The sequence below is a fragment of the Paramisgurnus dabryanus genome, chromosome 14 (assembly GCF_030506205.2).
Source record: "Paramisgurnus dabryanus chromosome 14, PD_genome_1.1, whole genome shotgun sequence".
Taxonomy (NCBI): domain Eukaryota; kingdom Metazoa; phylum Chordata; class Actinopteri; order Cypriniformes; family Cobitidae; genus Paramisgurnus; species Paramisgurnus dabryanus.
In genome coordinates, this window is record NC_133350.1 from 5,366,582 (window position 1) to 5,392,455 (window position 25,874).

At 36.0% G+C, this 25,874-nt stretch overlaps 1 protein-coding gene and 1 long non-coding RNA gene across 3 annotated transcripts in view; one reads left to right on the forward strand and one right to left on the reverse strand.

Moving 5' to 3' along the window:
* The window catches only part of igsf21a (immunoglobin superfamily, member 21a), a 278,509-nt gene extending 276,705 nt beyond the window's left edge, over positions 1-1,804 (reverse strand). For both annotated transcript variants that reach the window (XM_065241167.2, XM_065241166.2), the window contains exon 1: positions 1,202-1,804. In XM_065241167.2, the coding sequence (XP_065097239.1) occupies positions 1,202-1,340 (139 nt within the window). In that variant the 5' untranslated portion in view covers positions 1,341-1,804. The remainder of the gene's footprint in view (positions 1-1,201) is intronic.
* An 11,943-nt stretch (positions 1,805-13,747) lies between these two features.
* Positions 13,748-16,856, forward strand: LOC135719411 (uncharacterized). Its single transcript, XR_010521086.2, has 5 exons — positions 13,748-14,088; positions 14,284-14,368; positions 14,770-14,844; positions 16,292-16,349; positions 16,471-16,856. It is a non-coding gene; the product is annotated as an uncharacterized lncRNA (long non-coding RNA).
* Positions 16,857-25,874: the final 9,018 nt, after the last annotated feature.

Consider the following 25,874-nt stretch of genomic DNA (forward strand, 5'->3'; position numbering starts at 1 on the left):
ACAACAGTGATGGTAACCACAATCTCTGCTCAACTTTATTGGACCCGATGGTTTACGCAACAATAAATGACGCTCTCTCTCTCTCTCTCTCTCTCTCTCTCTCTCTCTCTCTCTCTCTCTCTCTCTCTCTCTCTCTCTCTCTCACTCACTCACTCACTCACTCCACAGCCCGCATAAAGCACAGGTGCATTAAAATATGGAATCTGGTGATGTGTGCGATAGTTACTGTATATCACCGACTCGGTCATGATTTAAACGCCTTCGTGTGGGTTTGCGCACGAGCGCGCGCAATCTTTGAGTCCGGCTACGATGAAAGCAAGTTATGCAACCGAGTAAGGGTTAACACAAGTATCCTAAACGCGCCAGATGTTAGAACCGCGAGATTAAAACGCCAAAACGTCAATCATCCAAAACGCAAAAGAACCGCGAGAGCGCATACTTCTAATTCACTTCACGCTTTTGTGCTAATGGTCGCTTATCCATAGCAACATGTTTAAGGTCTTATTCGGTATTTATAAAGAAATGTGCAATGAAAATTTCAACAGCAACTCCTCATCCTGTGCGTTTTTCTTTAACAGGATCATGTGTGGTTAAACAGTTCGTGAGATCGTAAATGAGGCATAGGAGAGGATTTGGGGTGGATGGAGGCTCTCAGTGATGAGGGAAAGCTACCTGTGATCTATGAAAGCTAAATAAATAACAAATTGTACTTTATAATTGTTGACTACTAAACAGGTGTATGCAAAAATCTATCATACAAAAGAGGATGCCTGCTGACATGTCCAACAGAAATATACCTTAACCAAACTTGCACGTGGCTCTTCACAGTTAAAATAGAAGTAATAAACACGAAGCATCTGTTGTTATGTTTGTAGTAACTGATATGATCATGGTTCAAGTCAACACTATAAACCGATAGTCGAATTACGCTCTTGGCACTAATGCGTTCAGCCTCATTTATTCCTGAGAACGCTCAAATGTCCTGCTGTTTTACCATGTACCGCTATGAAAAATGACATTCACATAGTCCCTGTGCCCTTTCTCTGGTAACACTGCCTGGTGGTGCCAAGCCAAGTACCACGATGTTCACAAATTCAGAGGACAAAACTAAGCGGCTCCTCGCGTAAAACATGCATGACAACGTTGCGCATAACAGTGTATAAAAAAATAACAACAAAAACACAAAGCGACTGTTACTCACCAACAGCTACTTGCAGTAGATCGGAGCACAAGAAGAAACACAAAGACAAGACGGTCATCTTTCCCATATTTTGTAATAAATCCCAAACTCCATTGGCGTTTACATGCTCTCCGGGATGTTGCCGCGTAATTCCCAGCATTCCAAAGAGAGGCGATCCCGCAAACTGGTCATGATGCTGTCCGGGAGTCAGAGGGAAAAATGAAGTTTAAAACAAATGCGCACTCGGTGAATGTAAAGATTGCGCGAAGGTTATTAAAAGCGTTGCATTGCGAAACAATCTCCTCGCGTTGGCTACAGCCAGCGTTTTACAATACGATGGCAGACGAGGATTAAAAAATAGATATGGATTTGGATGAAAATCTATGCTCTCGCTCTCCCTTTCTCTCTCACACACTGCCTCCCTCCCTCCAGAAACAGTCAGGAACAGAGTCACTCGTGATCACTCGCTTTTTATTTCACACAATTTGCTTTAATCCTGCCATGGCTCCAAACGCTTCCCCTCTAATTCTGTCCACTAAGCCGATTTTATTCCAGCAGGATTTTTTGCCCCACTCTAAAACGGTTTTTAAAGATCATTATAGGTGGAGGGAGAGATGCTCTGTCCTGCATTGACTGCATAGAAACTGAAAAGATCAAGTGCTTGAAATGTTTCAACGACCATCTGAACGAACAGCGTCACCTAGGGTATCTGCAAATTAACCCCACACAGCTTCAATGGGGGCTTGAAGTTTTTATATACAGTACAGTACTGTATAACAGCAAGGAAGTGATTTGTCAGCCAATATGAGAATAATTATTATGCATTATTAACTACTAAATTGAGGTGTCTGTGCATACAAGCAGAATATGTCAGTTACATTTACATTTATGGATATGAAAGACACTTTTATACATTGCAAACTTACACTCTTAAAAATAATAAAGGTGTTGTTCACAGCAATGTCATAAAAGAACCATTTTTAGTTCCACAAATAACCATTCAAAGGTGTTATAAAATAAAAATGTCTTTGTATCTTTTATATCCGTTATATAGTACAGCTTTTTGTGCCCAAGAAAGGTTATGTGGGTGTTGAAGGTTCTTTATAGAACCATAAAGCCTGACAAAGTATATTTTAGGAACTTGTGTTCCCTAAGGATAAACCCATGACTTTTGTGTTGCTCTATCAACTGAGATGCAGGAAAACAGCTACCGAAGCTATTTTAAACCCCAAACATACCTGATACCAATATAATAAAACAAATATCTCACAGTCTGGGTCACATATATTTATATATATATTTACATTCATGGGATAAACGTTGTAGAAATATATGCAAATGCAATTATGATGAAAATGATTTTATTGTCCTCATACAGTAATAACACGCACAATAGTGTGCAAACAAAAGCCATTTAACTGCTATCTGTGGCGAAGGACAAATACATCGGTGTGCCAAGTTCATTGTTTAAAGGTTATGCTGATTCAACGGCTGAATGTGGCCATGTGGGTCTTTACCATCAATGAAACCGTTTGTTGACGCTCCCACATGTTTCAAATTAGCACACAATGCTTACGCACTTGCATTTTACCTGTGGAGGGGAACGTACTGAAATGCTAATTCTGTCTCTCACAACATCCACAAGGAAGAACTAAGCAAGGATGTGCAAATTACACAATACTCTGGGGTCAAGACCTCATTGCAGGCGCTCCGAAATTCAATCGAAGCACAAATTAGAAAATATATTTCTAAACTCTCTGCCGGAACCTGCACGCTACAAGTGCTAATTAAAGAGATGTGGGTGTACAGATACATACCTAAGGTACCCTTAATGTTAAAATCATTGTATGGAACAAGTTTAAATCACATACAGTACACCCACACTGCAGATGCTGAACTGTTGGCATGCTTAGAAGAAATATATACAGTATATCAAAACAGTCATTTCTGGTGAACTGTTAAAAGGAATAATTGGAGGAAGAAGAAAATTATCCTGCAATTTTATTCACCCTCCTGCCATGCCAAGTGTATCTGACCTTATTTCTTCTGTTAAATACAGTCAGTTAAATTAAATAACATCCTGGCTCTTCCTAGCTTTGTTATACCATTGAATGATGGTCAACGCTTTAAAGCTCTAGAAAAGGACATAAACCCATCAATAAAGAGATAGTTCACCCAAAAATATAAATTTACTCACCCTCATGTTGTTCTAAACTTGTATGTACCCATTTCTGGTAACACTTTACTTGAAGGGGTGTTCATAAGACTGACATGACACGCTCATCATCACAATCATGACATGAAACATGCTATGAACATTAGGTGTCATTCTTTCAATTATGTCATTTTAAATGCAAAGATGACATTGTTTGAGATGTCTTTGTTTTGACAACTTGACATTACTAATACAACATAACTTGTCATAAATCTGTCATAAACATGATTTCTTTTTTTGAAAATATGCTCATTTTCCAGCTCCCCTAGAGTTAAACATTTGATTTTTATTGTTTTGGAATCCATTCAGCTGATCTGGCGGTACCACTTTTAGTATAGTCTATTGAATCTGATTAGACCATTAGCATCGTACTAAAAAAATAACCAAAGAGTTTCGATATTTTCCTATTTAAAACTTGACTGTTCTGTAATTATATCGTGTCCTAAGAGCGGCAGAAAATTAAAAGTTGCGATTTTCTAGGCAGATGTGGCTAGAAAACTATACTCTTATTCCGGCGTAATATTCAAGGAGTTTGCTGCTGTACCATGGCTGCAGTAGGGGCAATAAAATTACGCAGTGCCCGAAAATAGTCCCCTGCTATTGAAAGTTACCAAGGGGACTATTTTCGGGCACTGTGTAATATAATTGCGCCTCCTGCAGCCATGTTACGGCAGCAAAGTCCTTGATTATTACGCTAGAATGAAAGTATAGTTCCTAGCCATATCGGCCTAGAAAATCGCAACTTTAATTTTAAGTCGGTCTTAGTACACGATGTAACTAAAGAAGAGTCAAGTTTAAAATAGGAAAAATATCCAAACTCTTTGGTTATTTTTGACCGCAATGCTAATGGTCTAATCAGATTCAATGGATTGTGCTAAGCTATGCTAAAAGTAGTACTGGCAGACCCGTAGGTTGGCTGAATGGATTCCAAAACTGTAAAAATATAATGTTTAACTCTAGAGGCCCCGGAAATGAGCATATTTTCAAAAAAAGTGGAGTGTCTATTTAAGTAATCAAGTAATCATAGTTACAGTATAGGTTCATGATGCATCATGGTTAAGAAATCATGACTACAGTGGGTTAATATGCCTTTTGAAGCCAAACATTACATTTGTGAAAGAAAATGGTTAACAATTTGAGCCTATTTAGTGATTGACACATTGCATATTGTTATAAACATACAAATCAGCTATCAGTTATACATTAAAGTACCTTCTTTAAGGAAGTGATTTTCCAGCTTGATCTCATGGAAATTTGTTCGTATTTTATGAGTTGGCTAATTCGTATAAATTTTTACGAAGTGAATTGTACAAAAACATTTGATTATCATAAAAAATAAAATAAAACCTCACCCATAACCCCGATGTCACGGGGGAAAAATGTACGGATGTAGGCCTACAAATTATTACGAATTAGCCACCTTGTAAAGTCCATTACTAATAGACTTGTCAGATAAAACTTGTGATTATTGTTAAAGGACAAGTTCGGTATTTTACACTTAAAGCCCTGTTTTCAGATCGTTTATGATGAAATAGAACGGTTTTGACTGAAATGTGGACATATGATGCTGGCACGAGAATTTTCGGGTGTTTGTTGTATCAACCCCCACCTCTATAATGGGTCTATAGGTGCACTGGAACAATCCTTCCTAAAATGCATTAAACTTTCGTTTACAAAGACGTGAAACTCACCGAGTGGTCAGGGGTGTTTACTGATATGCTCACACAAAAATCGCTGCAAAAGATGCTTTCCAAAAGGTGTATTAGCATTCGTTGTAAACTTGTGGACCTATTTTTCCAAACGCCTCACACCCGTATATTCTTCCGTTGAGAGCTTGAATAATAGACACTCCAGCCCAGGTGGTGGCGATAATCTGCCTTTGCCAATTGCAGGAATACAAACAACGTTCCCGGCGCGGAGTAATACCGTACCACACAGCACAACTAATACAAGTCAATGGAGTTGGACAAAAACTACTAATAAAACCTGTTGGAATGCATCTTTTGCAGCGATTTTTGTCTGAGCATATCAGTGAACACCCCTGACCACTCGGTGAGTTTCACATCTTTGTAAACAAAAGTTTAATGCATTTTAGAGAGGATTGTTCCAGTGCACCTATAGACCCATTGTAAAGGTAGGAGGTGAAACAACAAACACCGGAAAATTCTCGGGCCAGCATCATATGTCAAAATTTTAGTCAAAACCGTTCTATTTCATCATAAACAATCTGAAAACAGGGCTTTAAGTGTAAAATACCAAACTTGTCCTTTAATAATTATTGTAATTGTTTCATAACGAGACAACCAATGAGATTTGACGTTATCAGTGTGCTGCCATATTTGAATTTACAGCTCTGATTTGAAATTTTACAATAGATATCAATCTCTAAAAGAGCTTAAATATTGTTTTCTAACACTGATATAAAGTTTGGCTTCAGAAGACATTTATTAACCCGCTGGAGTCCTCTGGATTACTGTTATGATGGATGTATATGCTCTTTAGAGCTTTAAAACGTTGACATTTAATGGCATTACAAAGCTAGGAAGAGCCAGAATATTATTGAATATAACTTCCTTTGTGTTCAGCTGATGAAAGAAAGTCATATACACCTGGGATGACATGAGGTGAGTAAATTATGTGCTAATTTTCATTTTACGACGAACAATTAATTTAACATTGCAGATCATTTGAGTGTTACATTGCACAGAGAAATACAAAAGTGGAAAACTATACACTCATACCTAACACACACGCGCGCGGTTACGTCCCTACTGCATATTTATCAGCTGAACTGTGCTCGGTGTCAGTCAGTTCCTCTCTTCTCTCCTCGGTCCTTCCTCCAGGTGCATGCGTGCTTGCGGAGTCATGACAAGACCCTTGGTAAACCTCTTAGATGATTTATGAGACGGTGTCCTGTGACATAAGAAAGTGAACAGAGGGGAAAAGAGAGAAGGAAAAACAAAACGTGAGGCATCATAAATGGTCAAAGGCAGCCCGTCTGTAACCATTCTGGAGGAGTTGAACCAACCCCACGGCATTACGATGCAACATGAGGTGGCATCTGGGCAAGGGCCTGCAATACTAATGTGATATCGCACATCTCTAGAGGGCAGTGTCAACAACAATTTATTGAAGCAACAGAGCCCAACACGTTTCTGTCCATATGGTACCTGCTCCCTAAATACAGCAAGACCTCTCCCCTCTCCAGAGGCTTCCAATCCTTACCTCATCATGGGGGCGTTTTTATTTTTTAGTATTGTACACTGTCAGAAAAAAAATTGTTAAAAAATAGTCTCAAGCTATCATTGGGGCAATTCCCAGCCTAATATGTACCATTTAGGTATCTATACATTTGGTACCAATATGTACCTCTGAGGTACTAATATGAACCCTTAACCCCTTTACCCTTTTACCGTTTTGGAATCCATTCAGCTGATCTCCAGGTCTGGCGGTACCACTTTTAGCATAGCTTAGCATCATCCATTGAATCTGATTAGACCATTAGCATCAAAAAATAAGTGTTTTGTTATTTTTCATTTTTAAAACTTGACTCTTCTGTAGTTAAATTGTGTACTAAGACCGACAGTAAATTAAAAGTTGCGATTTTCTAGTCAGATATGGCTAGGAACTATACTCTCATTCTGGCGTAAATATCAAGGATTTTGCTGTCGTAACATAGCTGCAGGAGGCGCAAAGGTATTATGCACAGCCCAAAAATAGTCCCCTGCTATTGAAAGTTACCAAGGGGACTACTTTTGGGCAGTGTGTAAATCAATAATATCGTAATATCATTGCGACTCCTGCAGCCATGTTACGACACCAAAGTCCTTGATTATTACGCCAGAATTAGAGTATAGTTCCTAGCCATATCTGCCTAGAAAATCGCAACTTTTAATTTTCCGTTGGTTGAGCACATTCTTCTGATGACGATAACCGCATCACACGCACTATACGCTAACCACCGCGTACACTTTTTAAAAGGTTACCGTTTTATGTCCATTTATTCTGACAGTGTAGAAGCTAAGAAGTTAAAACCAGATTGAAGAAAATAAAGATTCTTGGTTTGGTAAATTCAAAATAATGTTCCTATTGTTTGACTGAGAGTCAGCTTCAAAGTGTCTCCTTGACAAAAAGACAGATAAGCCTGGGTGAGGAATGAATCCTATTTTCTTGCACTTCCTGTTTTATAAAAAAACATAACATCTTCTCCGTTGTGTGCAGTTAATACCGCAAGCAGAGAAAAGGAGCCGGACAGATTAAATTAGCTATTCTCATTGACGTCAGTAAACATTCTCTTTGCGTACAAGATACATTTCTATCATCTGTCATTCTAGGTGTCTAGAGTCTTCTATCATACTTAGCAAGACTTGCGGTAAAAGAAAAGCTTGTGGCATTTGTATCCAAAGTATGTTACTGTCAAAACAGAAATTATTTACACTACAATATTATTTCAAATGACTTATCTTTTGGTATTTGTGCATGTCATGAATGAAGACAAATACAATTTTTTTTCACAGGTTTAGTGAGATTTACTGAAGTATGTGGTGATGTGATATGCAACTGCAACACACTGCCATAACTTCAACGATGTGCAATTACAGAACAGATTCAACCAATCAAAAGCAAGATTTTAAAAACACTGTATTTTGTTTCATACAAAACTGTGAACCAAGTACAAACACATTTGATTCAAAATAAATGACTTTGTCTATATCTTTCTTTTGACCATACATTCTAGCCGTATTGCTTTTGATATGTAAGATGGAAGCAGGTGTTAGTCCCAACAAGCTGTTGTCAACCTAAGCCGTGCGTCTTACAAAGCCTTACATAGCCAGAGTGCCTAAATCCCAAACCTCATACAGGAGAAGCAGGATCATCCATGTGTGGTGGAACCTGCTTAAGGATTCCCCTGCTTCCACCTGCCCATTGAACTACTTTAGCTTGCAAACAAGGGCTGTCACAGCATCAGTCAACCAGAGCATGTCTCGCAGAATACAAGGCCAACAAACAAACACATAATCTGATATGCAAATGAGGCCTTTCCGGCAGCCCTGGCGCTCTTGCATCTTTCAACAAGCGTATCCCAATGAGAAAACTACTAATCTGTGGACGAGCGTTACAAATACACCTGCATTGAGTAAGAGACAGATGGCACTTATTTAAAGCACAATGGCATTATGAAAGTTAATAACTAAATGAAAGAAAGAAATCAGGCCGATACTACAGTTTTACCCTGACTCTAACGTAGTTTATCTATCACGTATGTTGAGATTTGTGGTACGTACACAGAGTGTCATTGCTTATCTATCAAGGTGTCGCTCCACACAGACATCCAGGATGTTAAGCCCCTCTCTATTTCTCCATGTTAGTCAAAGCTACCGCTCAAAGATTTTCCATTGTGCTAATGCCGGTTTTCAAAGAGATTACAGCACAAATCTGTCAGGAGCAGAATTGCAGATATTATGCATGAGGTAGGCTGCCTTGTAACAGTGCCAGCAGGGAAAACGTTGCAGCAAGTCCATACTATCACTCCGGATTAAGAGCAACTTCAAAAAAATGGGACATTTCCAAGCTCCAGGGTGTGACCAGGTTGACCCAGCTGCAGCAAATGGTTGTAAGAATTTACATCATGCAGAATTTGCTCCACACATGTGGACTATCATACTGACTGTAAATTAAAGATATAATTACGTACACTATAATTCCATGTGCTTTGTTCCAGGAAGTTTAAGAATAGACTATTTCTCATGTAATGAAGAAGTAAATGAATTTGATGGTAGTTTACATTTCATAAACCCACACTGTCAGAAAAAAAAGGTACAAATCTATACATTTTCTGTAACTGGGGTGGTACCTTTAGGTTCAGTTTTGTACCTTTATGCTTCATTCAGACAGCCAGTGACTAGCAGTAGCAGAGCGACATGATCTCATTCATTTCAATGAAAGCTTGGCGATTTTCGGTGACATGAGGGAAAGTGACCGTTGGCAACGGGATGAGCGTGTCTAGTGACATGAGAAAGTTAAGAAAAATTCAACTTTATGCAAATGATGAGCGCTCATCTGGGGTGACTACCAATCAGAGCGAAGCATTATAGTTTTGGAGTGGAATCGCTGGTATCTGAATGAGGCTTTATAGGTATACTAAACAAAATAAAATTTTGTACCTATTTGGGTACATTAGTGTACCTTAAGGATCTATTGTGAACTATAAAGGTACTGTTAACTGTTTTGTTCCCCCTAAAATTTAACTGGTACAAAATCGTTCCTTAAAGTCGCCATGAAACGGAAGTAGTGATTGCCTTATTTTCCCCGTGGTGACGTATATCAGAATGAAACGGCTTTTGAGATGAAATAAGGCAGGGCTGGATTTGAATTTGTCCATCGAGATCTGATTGGATCGTTTGAAGTTGTGTCGTGTTGCTAATTGCTAATCGCTGCGATCTTCTCCCGGACCCCGCCCACCTGCCATACTTTTGACCGGAAGTGAAGAGAGATCGTTTTTAGGAGGGGAGGAGATTTGCATTTTTGATTAAAAATGATGAGCACACACGAATTTTAAAAAAAGAATGAAGCTCACAAATAAGTCATTTGTTAATAATACCAAAATATTAAAAATATATATATAGTTTTTCCTTTCAATTTCATTGCAACTTAAAAGGCGGGGTGCACGTTTTATAAAAGCCAATGTTGATATTTGAAATCACCTAAAGAAACACACCCCTACCCCAATAGAATCTGGACCTTCTTTTGATAGACCCGCCCCACACATACGCAAACCAGGCAACGATGTTGGTTAGTAGACACGCCCCTTACAGCTGATTGGCAACAAGTGTGTTTTGGTACTGGGCCCGACTCTCTTTTCCAAAGCGTTTCTCAAAAATCGTACACCCCGCTTTTAAGGTGTACAATAGATCCTAATATTGGGACAAAAGGTACAACTGTTCTATGTGTTGTATACCCATAAAGGTAAAAAACATTACCTTCGAGGGTATCACCTCAGTGACAGTAAAGGTCAATTTTTTTTATCTTTTTTACTTTGTTCATATCTCAGGAATGCTTTCACGTATTGAAACCAAACTTTGTACATGACCTTGGGACTCCAATATGAGGATGCACAACATAAAAAAATATTCTAAAATTTTTACACCGCCAAACAGGAATTCGTTCATATCTCAGGAACGCTTTCACGTATTGAAACCAAACTTTGTACATGACCTTGGGACTCCAATGTGAGGATGCACAACATAAAAAAATATTCTAAAATTTTTACACCGCCAAACAGGAATTCGTTCATATCTCAGGAACGCTTTCACGTATTGAAACCAAACCTTGTACATGAACTTGGGACTCCAATGTGAGGATGCACAATATAAAAAAAACTAAATCGGCAGCAGCAGAGCAAGCACACTTTTGCACTTCTTCCGGAAATGCATTTTCTAGTTAAAATTAAAATCTTATTTTGTGTTCAATGGAAGAGAGAAGCTCATACAGGTTCAGATGAACATAAAAGTAAGTCAATGATGACACGATTTTTTAAATGATCCCTTTTAGCTAAAATAGTGCAAAAAAAAAACTATCCTTGAGGTAGCTTCAACTAATGCGCATTAAAATATTATAGCAGTGGAGGGTAGCCTATATTGTTATGTCCAATATCTTTGACTGCAGTCTGAGTACTTTTTAAAACATAGTCCCAGAATATTTTGTTATTTTTCATTAAAAAAAAATTCATACTGAAAAACCTGTAAGCCAAAATCTCTTTAAACTACTGCCAGCGAGAAGCAGAAACAAAAGAAGATTTTTCTTTCCCATGTGTTGTCACCGTAAACTAAACATATATTACTGGAATATTCATGGATAATACTTTCAATTTAACAAGGCAAACAAAAAGGAAAACACAGTAATAAATTAAAGATGCAATGTGAGCTGAATAATAAACTGTGATATATCTGTGCAACAAAATCCACCTTCCACAACCGTAACTCATTACTGTTTATAAAATAAGAACGGATGTCTGAAAAGCTTACCTGCTAGACAACATATTCTCCCAAACAGGAAAGTAATGAAAGCAATATTTTGTCATGACATTACCACACAAACTTCATTGAAACGACATATTTATGGGATTCTTACTGTTATTATTATTTGCAGAAGTTACACCGAATAACATTCTTTCATAGTGATAAAAATGCTAAGTGGACGCTCACCAAATGATTCAGGTTGCTTGTAAAATCATTTACTAGCTGTCACAGTCGATTACATCTGTTGTGTGTTTACTAGGTGAGGAATATTATGAAGGTTATCCTGGATCGTGTGGATAATAAAAATGGTTATGCAGAAATACAGGAAATGAAAATTTATCAGAATAATATACGCCTACATTTTTTAAATCATTTTGTTCTACTTTATTTTTTCTATATTATGCTTTCAATGTTTGCTCATTAGTCTTTTCATTTTCTGATAAAGTTATTTTAAAAATGTTTAAGGGCAAACTTGATGAGAGAGTGAGAGAGCATCCTATGAGAAATTATATAATGCATAGAAAAGCACAGCTTGAACTGAGCCAGAGGGGCTCTTTTTTAATATGTGTTATCTCCCTCTAGGCTGGGCGATCGTCCATTTTTTAGATATTTGTTCTAGGTAGCCTGGCAGGAAAACAACATGGTGGGTAGGGATCTATTTTGCACCAACCCAACACACCAATCTAACATTCAAACACTTAAATTTTTTTCTGTTTCAAGCTTTGTAGGTTAAGCTTGGAAATAAAAAAAAACTTATTCAGGTATTTTTATCTTTTTTTGCACAACCGACCTGAAATCAATCAATGAGAGCATCACTAAAACTTCACACATTGCTGAGCTACTGTAGGGACATCCAAAGATCAGCTGGCCATTTTCCTCTTTATCTGCAAAGATTCTTTCTCTTTCTGTCAACTGCAATAGCTAGCTTGTTATTTTCTTCCCTGTACTCTATCAGGTTCTCTTCACTGCGCCGAACAGACCTTGTCACCCAGTTGCTCTCCATTTTACATTGATAGTAAGCAATAACAGCATATGAATGTGTGCAGTGGCCTGCAACTCCATTAATAAAAAAACGTGTAGTGCAAATTCAGCATGCTTCTTTAATTCCCCACTACTGACAAATTGAGATAATGGCAAGCCATACATAATGGGTTTAAAGCTTATTTTCTCATTAAATTGGGGCCTCTTTCCATGCAATGTTATTACAATAGACGTGAAATATTGATAACAAGAAAAATGACAGTATAGGGTTGCGTTGGTGCAGAAGAAAAGAAGTTTGTCATGATGCAACATGCAGGGTTTTCCATTTATTGTACACATATTATTTCGGGGGTTATGAAATGAGGCATATATCAAAATCTCTTTGTATGCCACCTCTCTCCTTGCAGCTCTCCTTGGATAAGATATGGATTTAAAGTAGTATATATGTAAATCAGCCCCACTATATCACTGTGCTGAATCGGTACAACCATTTTTGTCAAAATTACCCTTTTACAGCACTGACAGTAACTACAAAATTATTTCAGTGTAACAGCCTAATAAACTTTATGCATTTGGCTGATGCTTGACTTAAACTGCATTTAAGCTACAGTACCCAGGTCAAAAAGACGTAGTATTTAATGTATTAAAAATATACTTAAAATACAAATAGTATGTTTATAATACATTTGTATTTCCAACATACTTATTTAAAGTGTATTAAAAATACGTTAAATTGCATTTAAACATATTTTTAAAAGTATACTAGAAGTACACTTGTAATAAATATATACTTAAGTACATTTTTAAGAAATATGCTAAACTTAAGAATATTTTAAATGTATTTATATTAACTGTACTAGAAGTACATTGGCAATAAATATATACTTAATTACATTTTTAAGAAATATGCTAAACTTAAGAATATTTTTAATGTATTTATATTAAGTGTACTAGAAGTACATTGGTAATAAATATATACTTAATTACATTTTAAAGAAATATGCTAAACTTAAGAATATTTTTAATGTATTTGTATTAAGTGTACTAGAAGTACATTGGTAATAAATATATGCTTTATTACATTTTTAAGAAATATGCTAAACTTAAGAATATTTTTAATGTATTTATATTAAGTGTACTAAAAGTATGCTGGCAATAAATATATGCATAATTACACATTTAAGAAATATGCTAAACACAAATGTACTTCTAGTGAAGTTTTAGTATATTTGGATAAAACATACTTTTTTCAAAACATGATTCATTAATTGTAATAAGCTAACATTGAACTTTCCTCAAGCCTTTCAACATTATATCATTCCGATTGCACAATAAGCTATTTTTTCAAAGATTTGCTTAAAATTTTACTTGTTTAATTTCAAACAACACACGTGACACACGTGACTAAACCTGATTGGTTGTTGTCATAGTAACACGTCACGGTGCTATTTGAAACTTGTTCAGTTTAGTTCAGTTGTTCACGGTGCATGCGGTTGCTTGCATTAAACGTATAAACTGTTAAATTAGATGGCGACTCTGCATTAAACGTATTTATTTAATTAATCGGCGATCATATTTCACCAGAGGACTAAGATAAAACAACTCGATTTAAAATATGAGCAGTTTTAGTGGATCTGACGTTGAGGGAAAAAGTATTTCGCTTTTTGTTTGGAGATGAACGAGACAACACGAGGGTAAGTGATGACAGATTTTCACATTTCTTTATTTAGTTAACTATTAAATAAGTAAAACATTACATTACATTTAACCCAGCTTCTTTATGTAACGTTATGTCTGTGTTGCGTGTGGTAATTGGAACATCTTTATTTTCTGACTATCGTTAGGCATTTCTCTTAATCAGAAATCATTAAAACCTTTCTTTTTTTTAGCACAGCGACATAAATATGACCAACCAGATCCCAAGTAGACAGGAACAAATGAAGATATAGCGCATAGAAAGACTTATTCTTGGTGGTAAGTTTGTTGTTGCTATTTGATTTCACGTTTAAGGTTTTTCTAATGTTTCTCTTGCAACGCTAACATTAGTTTAAAATGAATGTTTGAGCTGTCTTACCTGAAAATACCATGATATGACCATATGGTTATTATAACTCCAGTAATGTTCAATGGCTAATGTTTATATCAGTTCAATCTTGACAACCTTATTGTCTTTTTGTTTATTTTTAAATGTATTTCTAATTACATATGGACACAAAAATGACATTGTAAGAAGGGATACTTTTATGAGAGATTGTAAAACTGCCGAGGCTGGGTTTGATTATATTATATTGTCTTAATATATTGTACTCGGGGTAAGTAAATCTTAAAACGAAAACAAATCATTAATCATCATTTACCTGCCTGTTGTTTTTCAGATCAACTGCTATTGACATTTTTGAATCGGGGCAAATGTGGAGTGAAGAAAAACGTTTGCAACACATCCATTCCAGGTGGCTAATTTCTGTCCTTTTGAATTATTCTTGTAAAAAACGTTTTTTTTATTGTAAAGCTGTAAGGGACTTGGCCTAGTCATCCTTGCATATATCATTTGGCAGGGCACCAGACTAACTTTTTTTACTAGGAGCACAGTGGCCCCCAACTGAAAATTTTAGGGGCGCAACCAGAAAATTTAGGGGCACACACGGTAAAACAACATGCTAACCAAATATTCACATGTCTACTAATTTAGACTGTATTACTAATAAATACTTTAATTATAGATTCAGAAAGTACAATGTGCTGTTTCAGATTAGTGTCATATCCACTGATCTATATAAATGACTGGATTGCACATGACGTCACACTTGTGAAGCCACCGCGCCGCCATGTTGGTATACCCAAAAGTTCTATTTAATCAATGGACGTTATCAGATTTTAATGATAAAACATCACTTTACTCGTCTTTGTTTTTATATCTGAAGTTACCCTGTACATTATTACAACACAAACGTCCAAAGCATGTAAATAGTTATTTACTGAAAGTTGTACATTTTGCATTTTAAACAGTTATTATAAATTCATCTTTATTACAGTATCAGATCAGCAGACAGACCGCAGCATATTTAGTATTAATGACAATAAACGTGCTCATTCTGAAATCTAAATAAATAATCATGCTTTGTACAGTATGTGCATGCAATAATTTGCTAGTTTTGTAATTATGTTATCTTAACTTACAAGTTACCTAAACTTATTTAGAGATATAACGCTGACCGTCACAGTGTAGCTGAATGTCAAAAAAAACTTTATTTATACCCGTGTCATTAGCAAATGCAGCAGACACACTCACCTTAACGGTTTTTTATAAATCCATTATCCTGCCCGATTAAAACATAAACATTGCAAATAACACCAGAATTAACAAATAATTTATGTACACATATCATAAAAATTAACCTTGTGTAACTGATACGCTGTAAAGGGGGTACATTTTGATCATGATTTTAAATGGAAGTCAATGACGCTCTCTGCCGGTTGGGTATACCAAGATGGCGGCTCGAACTCTGCGCTGGCTTCACCTCACGCAGTTACGTCAAGCGTTCTATGCGCAATCCAGTCATTTATATAGATCAGTGGTCATATCACAAAAAAAAGTCAAATTTGCTGGTCGCACATGTGCGACCGGATGTAAAATTCAGTGGCACACTCTCAAATTTAGGTGGCAAAATGCCACCATTTGATAGCAGTCTGGAGCCCTGTTTGGCATCATTTCTGATTTCCTTAAATCTCCTTAAACAGAGGTGAACCTTAAGTTTGCAAGACCACAATAGACAAACAATGGAAAATGATCTAGGTTCAAATAAAACACAATTATCAATGTAAAACATATCCTGTAATACACACAGGTTGCTTTATTTCATGAGCCTGTTCTAATCCTATCTTCATTCCCACTTGTAGAGTGCTCTGACAGATAAAACTGACACGCTTGATGAGGACACAGTCAAAGCTTTAAAAGGTAAACTGAGAAGTTAACAAAACTTCCATACATGCATATCTATGCCAATTTATTTTAAACATGGATATCCAAATGTTCATTCATTATTGGTTAATTGGTATATTCTGTTTCCTTTTCACAGCCCGTGTGATAAAGCAGTCTTCAATTACTACGGTGTCTGAATTGCAAGAAGAAGTCACCCTCCACTTAAACATGTGACATCTAAACTGTTTTGTGTTTTAGTTCAGCTTTTTATAGGTTTATCTTAAGTTGGTTAAAGGCAGAGTGCATTTTTTTTAAAGCCAATGTTAACATTTGAAATTACCTAAACAAACATGCCTCTACCCCAATAGAATCTGGACCTTCTTTTGATAGAGCCACCACACACATACGCAATCCCGGCAAGGATGTCAGTTAGTAGACACGCCCCTTACTGCTGGTTGGCTACAAGTGTGTTTTGGTAGTCGGCCCAATTTCCTTTTCCAAAGCGTTTTTCAAACATTGTGCACTCCGTCTTTAAATTGCAACTTTTTATGCAGAGAATTACATTATGATTATTATATAATCATTGCTTATGAATATTTAGTGATTGCATATTCATAGTGTACTTTTCATTAATACATTTAATGTTAATGTTGTACAATTTGATAGAAGTAGCTCTGTAATTGCATTTCTCTGATATTTGTTTTATATTGTTTCTCTTTGGTCAAGAGATTATGTATGTCTCTGTGCTTGATTAATTTACTTTAGGTATTTTTGTAATGTACACAACACAATATGAAGTATATTAAATTGTTCTGTATTCAAAATCTGTGTATGTGTCTTAAAATTTAATGATTTTAATATAACATTTTAAATATTAAAAACAGCTTTATAATAAAATAGAAGTGTAATGCTAATACATTTCTATTAATGTAATGCTAGTATATTTCTAATATGCTGAAGTACTATTAAAGTGTTCTTAAAGCACAGTTAAATTAAGCTTTAAATGTATTCTAACTGTATTTTTAAGTGTATGAGAAGTGCATTTCAAATGAATTTTAAAGAAGTACACTTAAATTGCACTAAATATATTTGAAGTTGTTCCAATTTAACACAATTTCAATATATTAAATATAATGCAAATAGATTAAAATTGACTTTAAATATATCTTGAAATGCATTTAATATATTTGAAGTGGGTTCAATATAATACATTTAATATGCATTTAGTATAGTAGCTTTTAAATATATTAAGTATGTCCCAAAAAATACTATTTAAATATATTTCTTTTTCACCTGGGTATACTGTACGTTTATCAGTATGTGTGTGTGTTCCATGGGTATCAGACCCATGACCTTTGTAGGGCAATGATCCTCCAAGAGAGCTTTAGGAACATAAAGCATTTATTTGATCATTCGCCTCCTCTTTCTGAGAGTAACCTTGGTAAGAGATTTCCATGATTTGCGAGACTTGAATCAGTAAACTACTTTACAAAAAGCACAATGACTTCTAAATATGTTGCCTAGGAGTAGAATACTGTTTCCACCGGGGAACGAATCTAGGGCCGTTTAATTGACTTTCAAAACAGGCATTGTGTCTGTTGACAGATACAATATATGTATTTTGGTGCAAATACACATGATGGATTTCAGATAAACACAACTGTCAGTCTTTTAACAACAAGATCTACCTCTTCTTACAGCTCGAAGGGCTAAAGGGATCAACTTGATTTGCTTAGCATGACCTGTAAACACAGTCCAAATGAAAATGTCCAATAATGGTTGTTTTTATTGGTTAATATAGTCATAGTGGTAGCAGTGTGATTTTAAATGGTTTGAATATTTAGTGTGAGTTACCATCTCAGAGGAAAATTTCATTGCTCACTCTTTCATTGCTCGCTCGGGAGACTTATGGGAGTTCTGATATGGTTCATATAAGCTAAGAGTTTATAGACATAACACTATAACTATATTACTTAAGACATTATAGACATACATAAAAGTATGACTGTAGCTGCCTTGAAACAATGTGCACTGTAAAAGTTCTATACACAGTAAAAAATATTTTGTGGCTTAGTAAATTTAACTAAATAAAATGAGTAAATTCTATTATAAAATTCATTCTTGTTCTTTAACCAAATTTTAGTAAAAATAACACAAAAAGGTAAGTAATTCCAAATTGACACGTTATTTAGTACATTCAACTAAATTTTATCATGTAAAATTTCTAAGAAGAAAATTTAATTACATTTTAGGAAATTGCTTAAAATTCAACCTAAAATTTACTTAAAAAGTGGATGCAATAATTGTTAGGTGCACCTGTTGTGTTTCCTTTCTTTTTATTTGTCTATTGTCTAAGATATGTCTGTCAGGTCAGTTTTGGGTTTGGTCTGTCTCTGTCTTTCGTTTTGTTGTGATTGTTTTTCTGTGGTTAATTTGTAATATAATGAATACAACTGTATATGTGTTATTTGGAAATGTACAAATAAAGTGGTAAACAAAATAAAATAAAATAAAAACAGTGGATGCAAAAATTATGTACTATATTTTTAAGTAAATACAGCCTATTATTTTTAGTCCACTGCCTAGTTAGTTATATTTTCTAAAATAATTCAAGTAGTTTCAAAAAATATTAATTTAATTTCCTTCTTAGAAATTTTACATGATAAAATTTTGTTGAATTTACTAAATAATGTGTTAATAAAGAATGTAAAACTTACTTTAAAAAGTGGATGCAAAATTGCTGCCCTGTATTGTAATTTTTTTACAATTATTACAATTTATTATTTTATTCAGTGTACAAATAAACCAATATATTTGAACTGATATAAAAATCTGTCTGGATTTTTGTTTTACTTAATGTTTGAAACAGCAGGTTATGAACTTATGAATAACAAACTTATATACATAAAAAACGATTCAGAACAGTTACAAACAATAATGTGAAAACTTAAACAGCAGCAGGAGTAAGGCATATATGCGTCCGAAACGGAATTCACGCCCGCAGATTTCGGCAGAAAACTCTGCGGAATTCCGCGGATTTAATGCCCGTCATTGACAAGCACACATATCCTGCACTTGTGCGTGTTTGTGAGAAGTAATCTCATTGACAACAAGCACACATACATAGCCTATCCCGCGCGTTTTTGAGCCGTCATTGACAAGTACATTAACCCTGCGTGTGCTGTTTGATTGACCGTTTTTAATGATAGAGAGCACAAATCATTTGAGACTTGAGATTAAATTAAACTTACCACGGAGTTAAGCAGATCTCACTTAACTCTGTCATCTATGTGACGCGCAACAGTCAGCACATGATCATTTCAAATCCGTTTACAAGACAAATGCTGTTGTTGTTTAATATGAAGTTTATATCGCGTTGTAAAAATTATGAAATTATCTTCATACATGCTAATTTCAAAATGCGAACGTATTAACACAAGCTTTTTATTCTGCTATAATATTAAACACTATAAACAATATGTCATTTTATATACAAACTATAATTCTATCTTGACATGTACATTAGGTTCATGTTGGTCCAATTTGATTTCCTTTCTTGCGCACAGTTGTCATAGTTGGTCTCACTCTCAGCCTCCTTCCTATTACGAGGTGTAACTGTAAAAAATGCACTACAGATGACATTTAAAAAACCGGATGGTTTATTTATAGTTCAAATACGGATATTTCACATCATGTTCGAATGCATATTCGAATATCGAAGAAAAAGTGCAATTAACTGAAATGCATTATTTTCACAAACGTCACTTTGGTCAATTTAACCAAACTGACTGCCTTTCGCTCTAAAAAGCCCTTTAAGTGCGTGTAATCTTTTTTTTTATCTAATCCAAGACATAGTTAAAATAGCCAAATCACAAAAGATGCAACTAAAACATTGCAAATGATGAAAGTTAAAACCTAAAATGTAAAAATAAAGAAACTAAATCCTACGTTGGGGACGCTGTAATGCATGTGGCTGCCACATTCTCCTATTAAAGCAACGTTTTGTTTTTGTGATCCCATTTTTAAACTTTAGTTGGTGTGTACGGTTGATGTTAGAGCATCAATGCTTGCAAAATTATATTATATATGCAATTTATTTTTTTCTTTAACAGAAATTGCTTTTCAAGTACTACAGAGAACGGCCGGTTTGGACTACAGAAGCACTACTTCCCGGATATATGTTGTCAATATAAGAATTTTTGACTAATCTTCACCCACAGGAATACGCCAGTTGTCAGCTAAGCTAAGCTGTTGTCAAATCACAACACACTGAACCAGCTACACAATCAGAACTTGTTATGTATTTCTGAAGGAGGGACTTCATAGAACAAGGAAGACATCAACCCAATTTTAGGAAAGTAATTTTTTTACACATGTAAAACACATGTTATATTGCGCCCCGTCAACACAATCAAAGTGTTCAAAACGCAGAAAAATGGAAGTTTGAATGCCATTCACGGTCATTTCATATTTGTCTTCCATGCACTATGAGGAGTTTGGAAAAAAATTGATGTGGCATTTCATGGATTCTGCAAGCAAAGCGATATTTCTGAATGGCTTAGGCTTGGATTAAGCAGATTTGAAGCGAAAGTATTCGATGAACATATAATACATGCCAAGAGCATTTGGTAAATATCATTATCTTATTTTTGACAAAGCTGCGTTTAGCTTTTGCATCGGAGCTCTTCAAATTTAGAAACAGATATAAACAGTATGAGCTTACTACTCATTCATTTAAACCTGTCATGGAGAAATAATTGTGATCACATTTGCGATTTTTCGTCCTTAAAGGAACAGTATGTAGGATTGTGGCCAAAACTGGTATTGCAATCACAAAACTTGTGGCTAAAACTGGTACTGCAGTCACACAACTAGTGGCCAATACACAAAATGACAACATACACATCAGTTGAGGGCTGCAACTCCACTTTTTAAATGACAATATCCTGGCCAGACCACTGTTGTCAGTGATATAAGTATTTGAAATGAAAATGATTTCTTAATGTCTAGTGACATATCAGGGCCATTTTATGATTAATTGATATACATTTCTTACATACTGTTCCTTTAAGGAATCCTTAGAATTCACCATCCAGCCTATTTTCTGTGTTGAAGAGAACATTATGTGTCATATAAAAGCCTTTGTGAATTCAGTTTTCGCAGACAGACTCTCAAAGTATTTCACGATTCACATCCACAGAATTCCTAACTTTGATCTTTAAGTTAAAGGCCCTCTAGGAATAGAAAAAGACTCCAGCTACCACAGACTATAATAACAGAGGACACGCATTATATTCTGACCTCTACGAATGGAGGGATATGAATGGACGTTTAAGTAGCTTAACCTTTTCAAAAGTGAAACACTACAGAGACGTTTTCCACAGACCAACGTCCAAAAAGAAATGTCTAAAACCACTTACTGAAACAGAGACTCTCATTATAGCTGCTATCTAACATTGTTGAGCCCTGTGTTCACACTGACTTTGTCGATGCGTATCATCAGTCTCCTTCTGTTAACTCTAGATCTGTGTAATGGCTATGAATGTCACTGCTGGATGTCGTTGAATGTTGACATGGTTTCATTCCACTTAAAGCAAACATTCAAGAGGGGAAATGTTTCTAAATTTAGTTTCCTTCTTTAGAAGAGAAACCGAGTGCTGTAGTTCACTACATGAAAGCGTGACGCATGTAGCTAGCGGGCAGGGATGCTTAACTAATGTCATGGCAACGTTTCGGGAGTAAATCCACTAAATGATCATTCCATCTGTGTACAGAACAAGATTCACTCCCAAAAATTATTTACAAAGTGGTAACCATAGCAATATTCTACCGTTATGGCATTTTTAGCATTCACAGTATTCAAAAGTAATATTACAGGGTTATGTTCTGCAATTTTAATAAACCACCATCTACATACGTATTGGGCCCTATCTTGCACCCAGTGCAATTGACTTTGTCAGTGACGCATGTATCATTCGTATTTTGCACCGGCGCACAGCGGGTTTTTTCCCTCCACAGACGCACGTCGGCAAACTAGGGAATGAACTTGCGCTCCCTGGGCGGTTCAGCGCAAAAAAGGAGGCGTGTTGCGGTGCAAACCATCCCTGGTGCTATTTTGCAGTTTCATAAAACAATTGCACCACTGACCAAAAAAAAACTAGTCTAAAGTCACTAGCGCACACACTTTGCTTATCTAATCTACACAGATGCAACATTTATTTTTGCAAATCATAAATTGTTACAATAAAAAATATTAACACATGAGATAAGGGACATCATAGTGGTGAGCATTGTGGTGATAGTTTTTATTTATTTTGTGTGGCTGCGTTAAAAAATTCTCATGCAAATAACGATTAAAATATTTTCATAAGAAACCTTAATGTATATGAACTTGATTTGTAAGAGTACTTTGGGGTTGGACCTTGCTTGCGTTTCTTGGGTCCGATTTCAAAGCCCCCAAACCCTTTCAGCGGTGAGGGTGGACGCAGCGATGTCCTCTGCTGGCGTCTGTGTAGAGGCAGATCCACTTCCCGTTACACGGCGTGCCCGATTTATGCTGGCAAGCTTGGGATTCCCCCGTCTCCTGACATCATTTTAGCGCTTGGCACAACGATGGGGATGCCAGCTGATTTCCTCTCACGCCTGTTTAACCTACGCTGATTTGGGCGGGTTGCTCCTATCCTCATACAAAACAACTTCTCTGTCTTTGACTGCTCTTACAAGAACGTCGGTCTCCTCGGCTGTGAACCGCTCCTGGCGTGCGCCTGGTAAATCCGTCATAATAATAGCAACCCACCATGGAACTTGCGCCCTTGCGTTTAAAGGGAATGTTGGATAGCGTGATTTATTTGACATTACGCCCAAACTACACCTATGAATAATGAACCTAATTCAGACCAACCCCTTATTGATTTGCGCCTGGCGCAAGAGTTTTTTCTCCCGCCGGGAAAATAGCAACAGCGCCCAAGATCCGCCCACAAACTCCGCTCACACTTGCGTTTCAGATCGTTAAAATAGGGCCCATTGTGTTGAAGAGTGCTTTTTTGGAGTGTTGCCATGTCCACCTAATATAAACCGTTTTTTTTTTTTTTTTTTTTTTTTTTTGGAGGGGGTGCTTATTTGGCTTATAAAGCAAGAGTTAAAAAAATGGGTAGGTGAGGGACGTAAAATGTTGGTCTTGTACATGTAAAGTATTTAGGTGTGTCCCAAATGGCATACTATACACAATGCACTTAAACTACTGTATGCATGTACTCAACCGTCTAGTGTATGCATTTTAGTAGTATCGTTCCAAATGAAAAACAACTGTTTTTTTTCTAATCTGAGTATAAGCAGTTTAATGCATACAATGCAGGTCAATAAAAAATGTGATGTCATTGTTATTTGTTTTGTTCAACATGACTTCAGTAAGCGTCAGACATTGCTCTCACGGCACCTGATATCCCCACTTCTTTTCCATTCTGTAAGCAAAGCCGTAACCGTTGAGTGCATGAGGAGTTCAGTGATGCACACTTTCAATTTTAAGTTGAATGAGTGCATCATTCGAGTACTTTTGGCATTTTTAGTGTAAAAACACTATTTACACTACACTTTATACTAGAAACTGTCTTAGAATAATGCATACGTATGCAATTTGAGATGCACCTTATGGGTTTACTTTTGTTTATTATGAGTTTTTTTCTTGTTTGCTGTTTTTTTCAAAGATCTGGCAACATAAGTATGCAAACATTTGTGCCTCTTTCCCTGATTATTTTGCACCGTGCATACAGAAGAAAGATATGTTTTTAATTATGTCACCTTTAACTAGTTGTTCAGTTCGGTTCTGAACCCACTGCGTAGGGTTTCTGCTAAAGCGGTTGTTACTGCCTGCATTTTGCGGGAGTTAATTTAGTTGTAGAATATGGTTGTCACTCCCATAAATATCTGAGCTGTGTGTACAGAACAGGATTAATAAGTACCTAAAGGTAAAATGACAACCAAATTTATTTCTGGTGTGTATGGGTCTTATTGATGTTTGATGTGAAAAACGTGAAATTCATGACCCAAAAGTAAAAGTATTAAAACGAACAACAGTTTCGTCTGGGTTTTTTTCAAAAACGTGTAAACATAATCACACTACGTTTCTATTTATTGATATCATTCCATGTTATCGTAATACAACTAAAATTTCCGGGCTGATATTACTTCATTTATGACACAGGGCTGGAAGATGCATTGAAATCTATATTAGATGGCCTGGTGCAGGTTGATCAACTGATGACAAAATTGAAACGGGCATGCTGCTCATTTTTTTATGCCCAATCAAATTGCATCTGGTTGTTATCACTCAGGAAACATTCAGCAAATAATCAAATTTTATTCGCACAACAAGTTACCGGGAAAACATTGTAATGTTCTATATTAACCCACAAACCAAAATGGTAAATGGTTTCCATGCCTCCAGAATACCTAATTTGAGCAGAAGTGAACCATGCTCATCAAGACCACACCCACTTAAGAAGATTAATTGTGTTTTTCTTTCAAACTAATTCGACAAAGTCCTTCAAGGGTCAAGTTGAAAAATTCCAAAATCAATCCACCCATATTAGCAGAAGTTACAGAAAATCTGGACATGGATGAAAGGTAAAGAGCTGGAATGAGTAGTTGGAGGGTCATGCTGCTCGAGTCTTATAATCAATTACACACTTGTGTGTAATGTATGGAAGAAGCACTTCACAGAGAGATGCTGTTGATCGATTTCTCATACACGTAAGGACTGCCGGCTCTTACCAGTACTTGCTGTATTAAAGGCCAGCAGCCGGGATCGTAAATAGCTTTTAACCTGCAGCAACTGAAGTAATTTCCTACTAGTATTTATCATAAATAATAATTTGTGTAATTTTAGGGTTTCGACAGAAAATTTGATGTTAGATAAGGCAGTTAATTACTGCAAAACACGGTTTGGTCTTTGGGTGTATAGCTTGAATGCTGACAAGTTAGACAACCAGAAAAACATCTGTACAGCATTTCATGCCAGTGTTTGATTTAATTAGTTGTAAAATGCAAAATACTGGAACACCTATGAAATGTATCAGATATGCTTTTTGGATGAAATAACAATAACAGCAAAGAACTCTTTTATAAAAACCAGAACACCTGATACTAATAATTAAAGAAATATAGGGGTGCGTGGGGCAAAAACTAACACTGGGTTAGTTGTAACACCGACCGTTTACATTGTTGCACAGGGTTGAGCGATTTGCTTTTTCTGTATTGTTTTCACTCTGCCAAAAGACGGTCTTCTGCAAATTTATGGAAAAGTTTAATGTTTTTCCATAAAGTTATTGATGAAGTGTTTTGGTGGCATGCAAGTAAATTTTTTCATATATGTTTTTTTTTTCATTTTTTAAGTTGGGTGTGTAAGATCCCAAATCCAATGCTGTGTCATATTAATCAGTGTCTTATTGACTAAAACATAGCATCGTTTTGAAATATATCTGCAGCTCTTAGCAACTTTTTTGGTGGGCTTGAAAATATTTTGATCCAGCGGGGTTAATTAATTGTAACGCTGTGTTACAACTA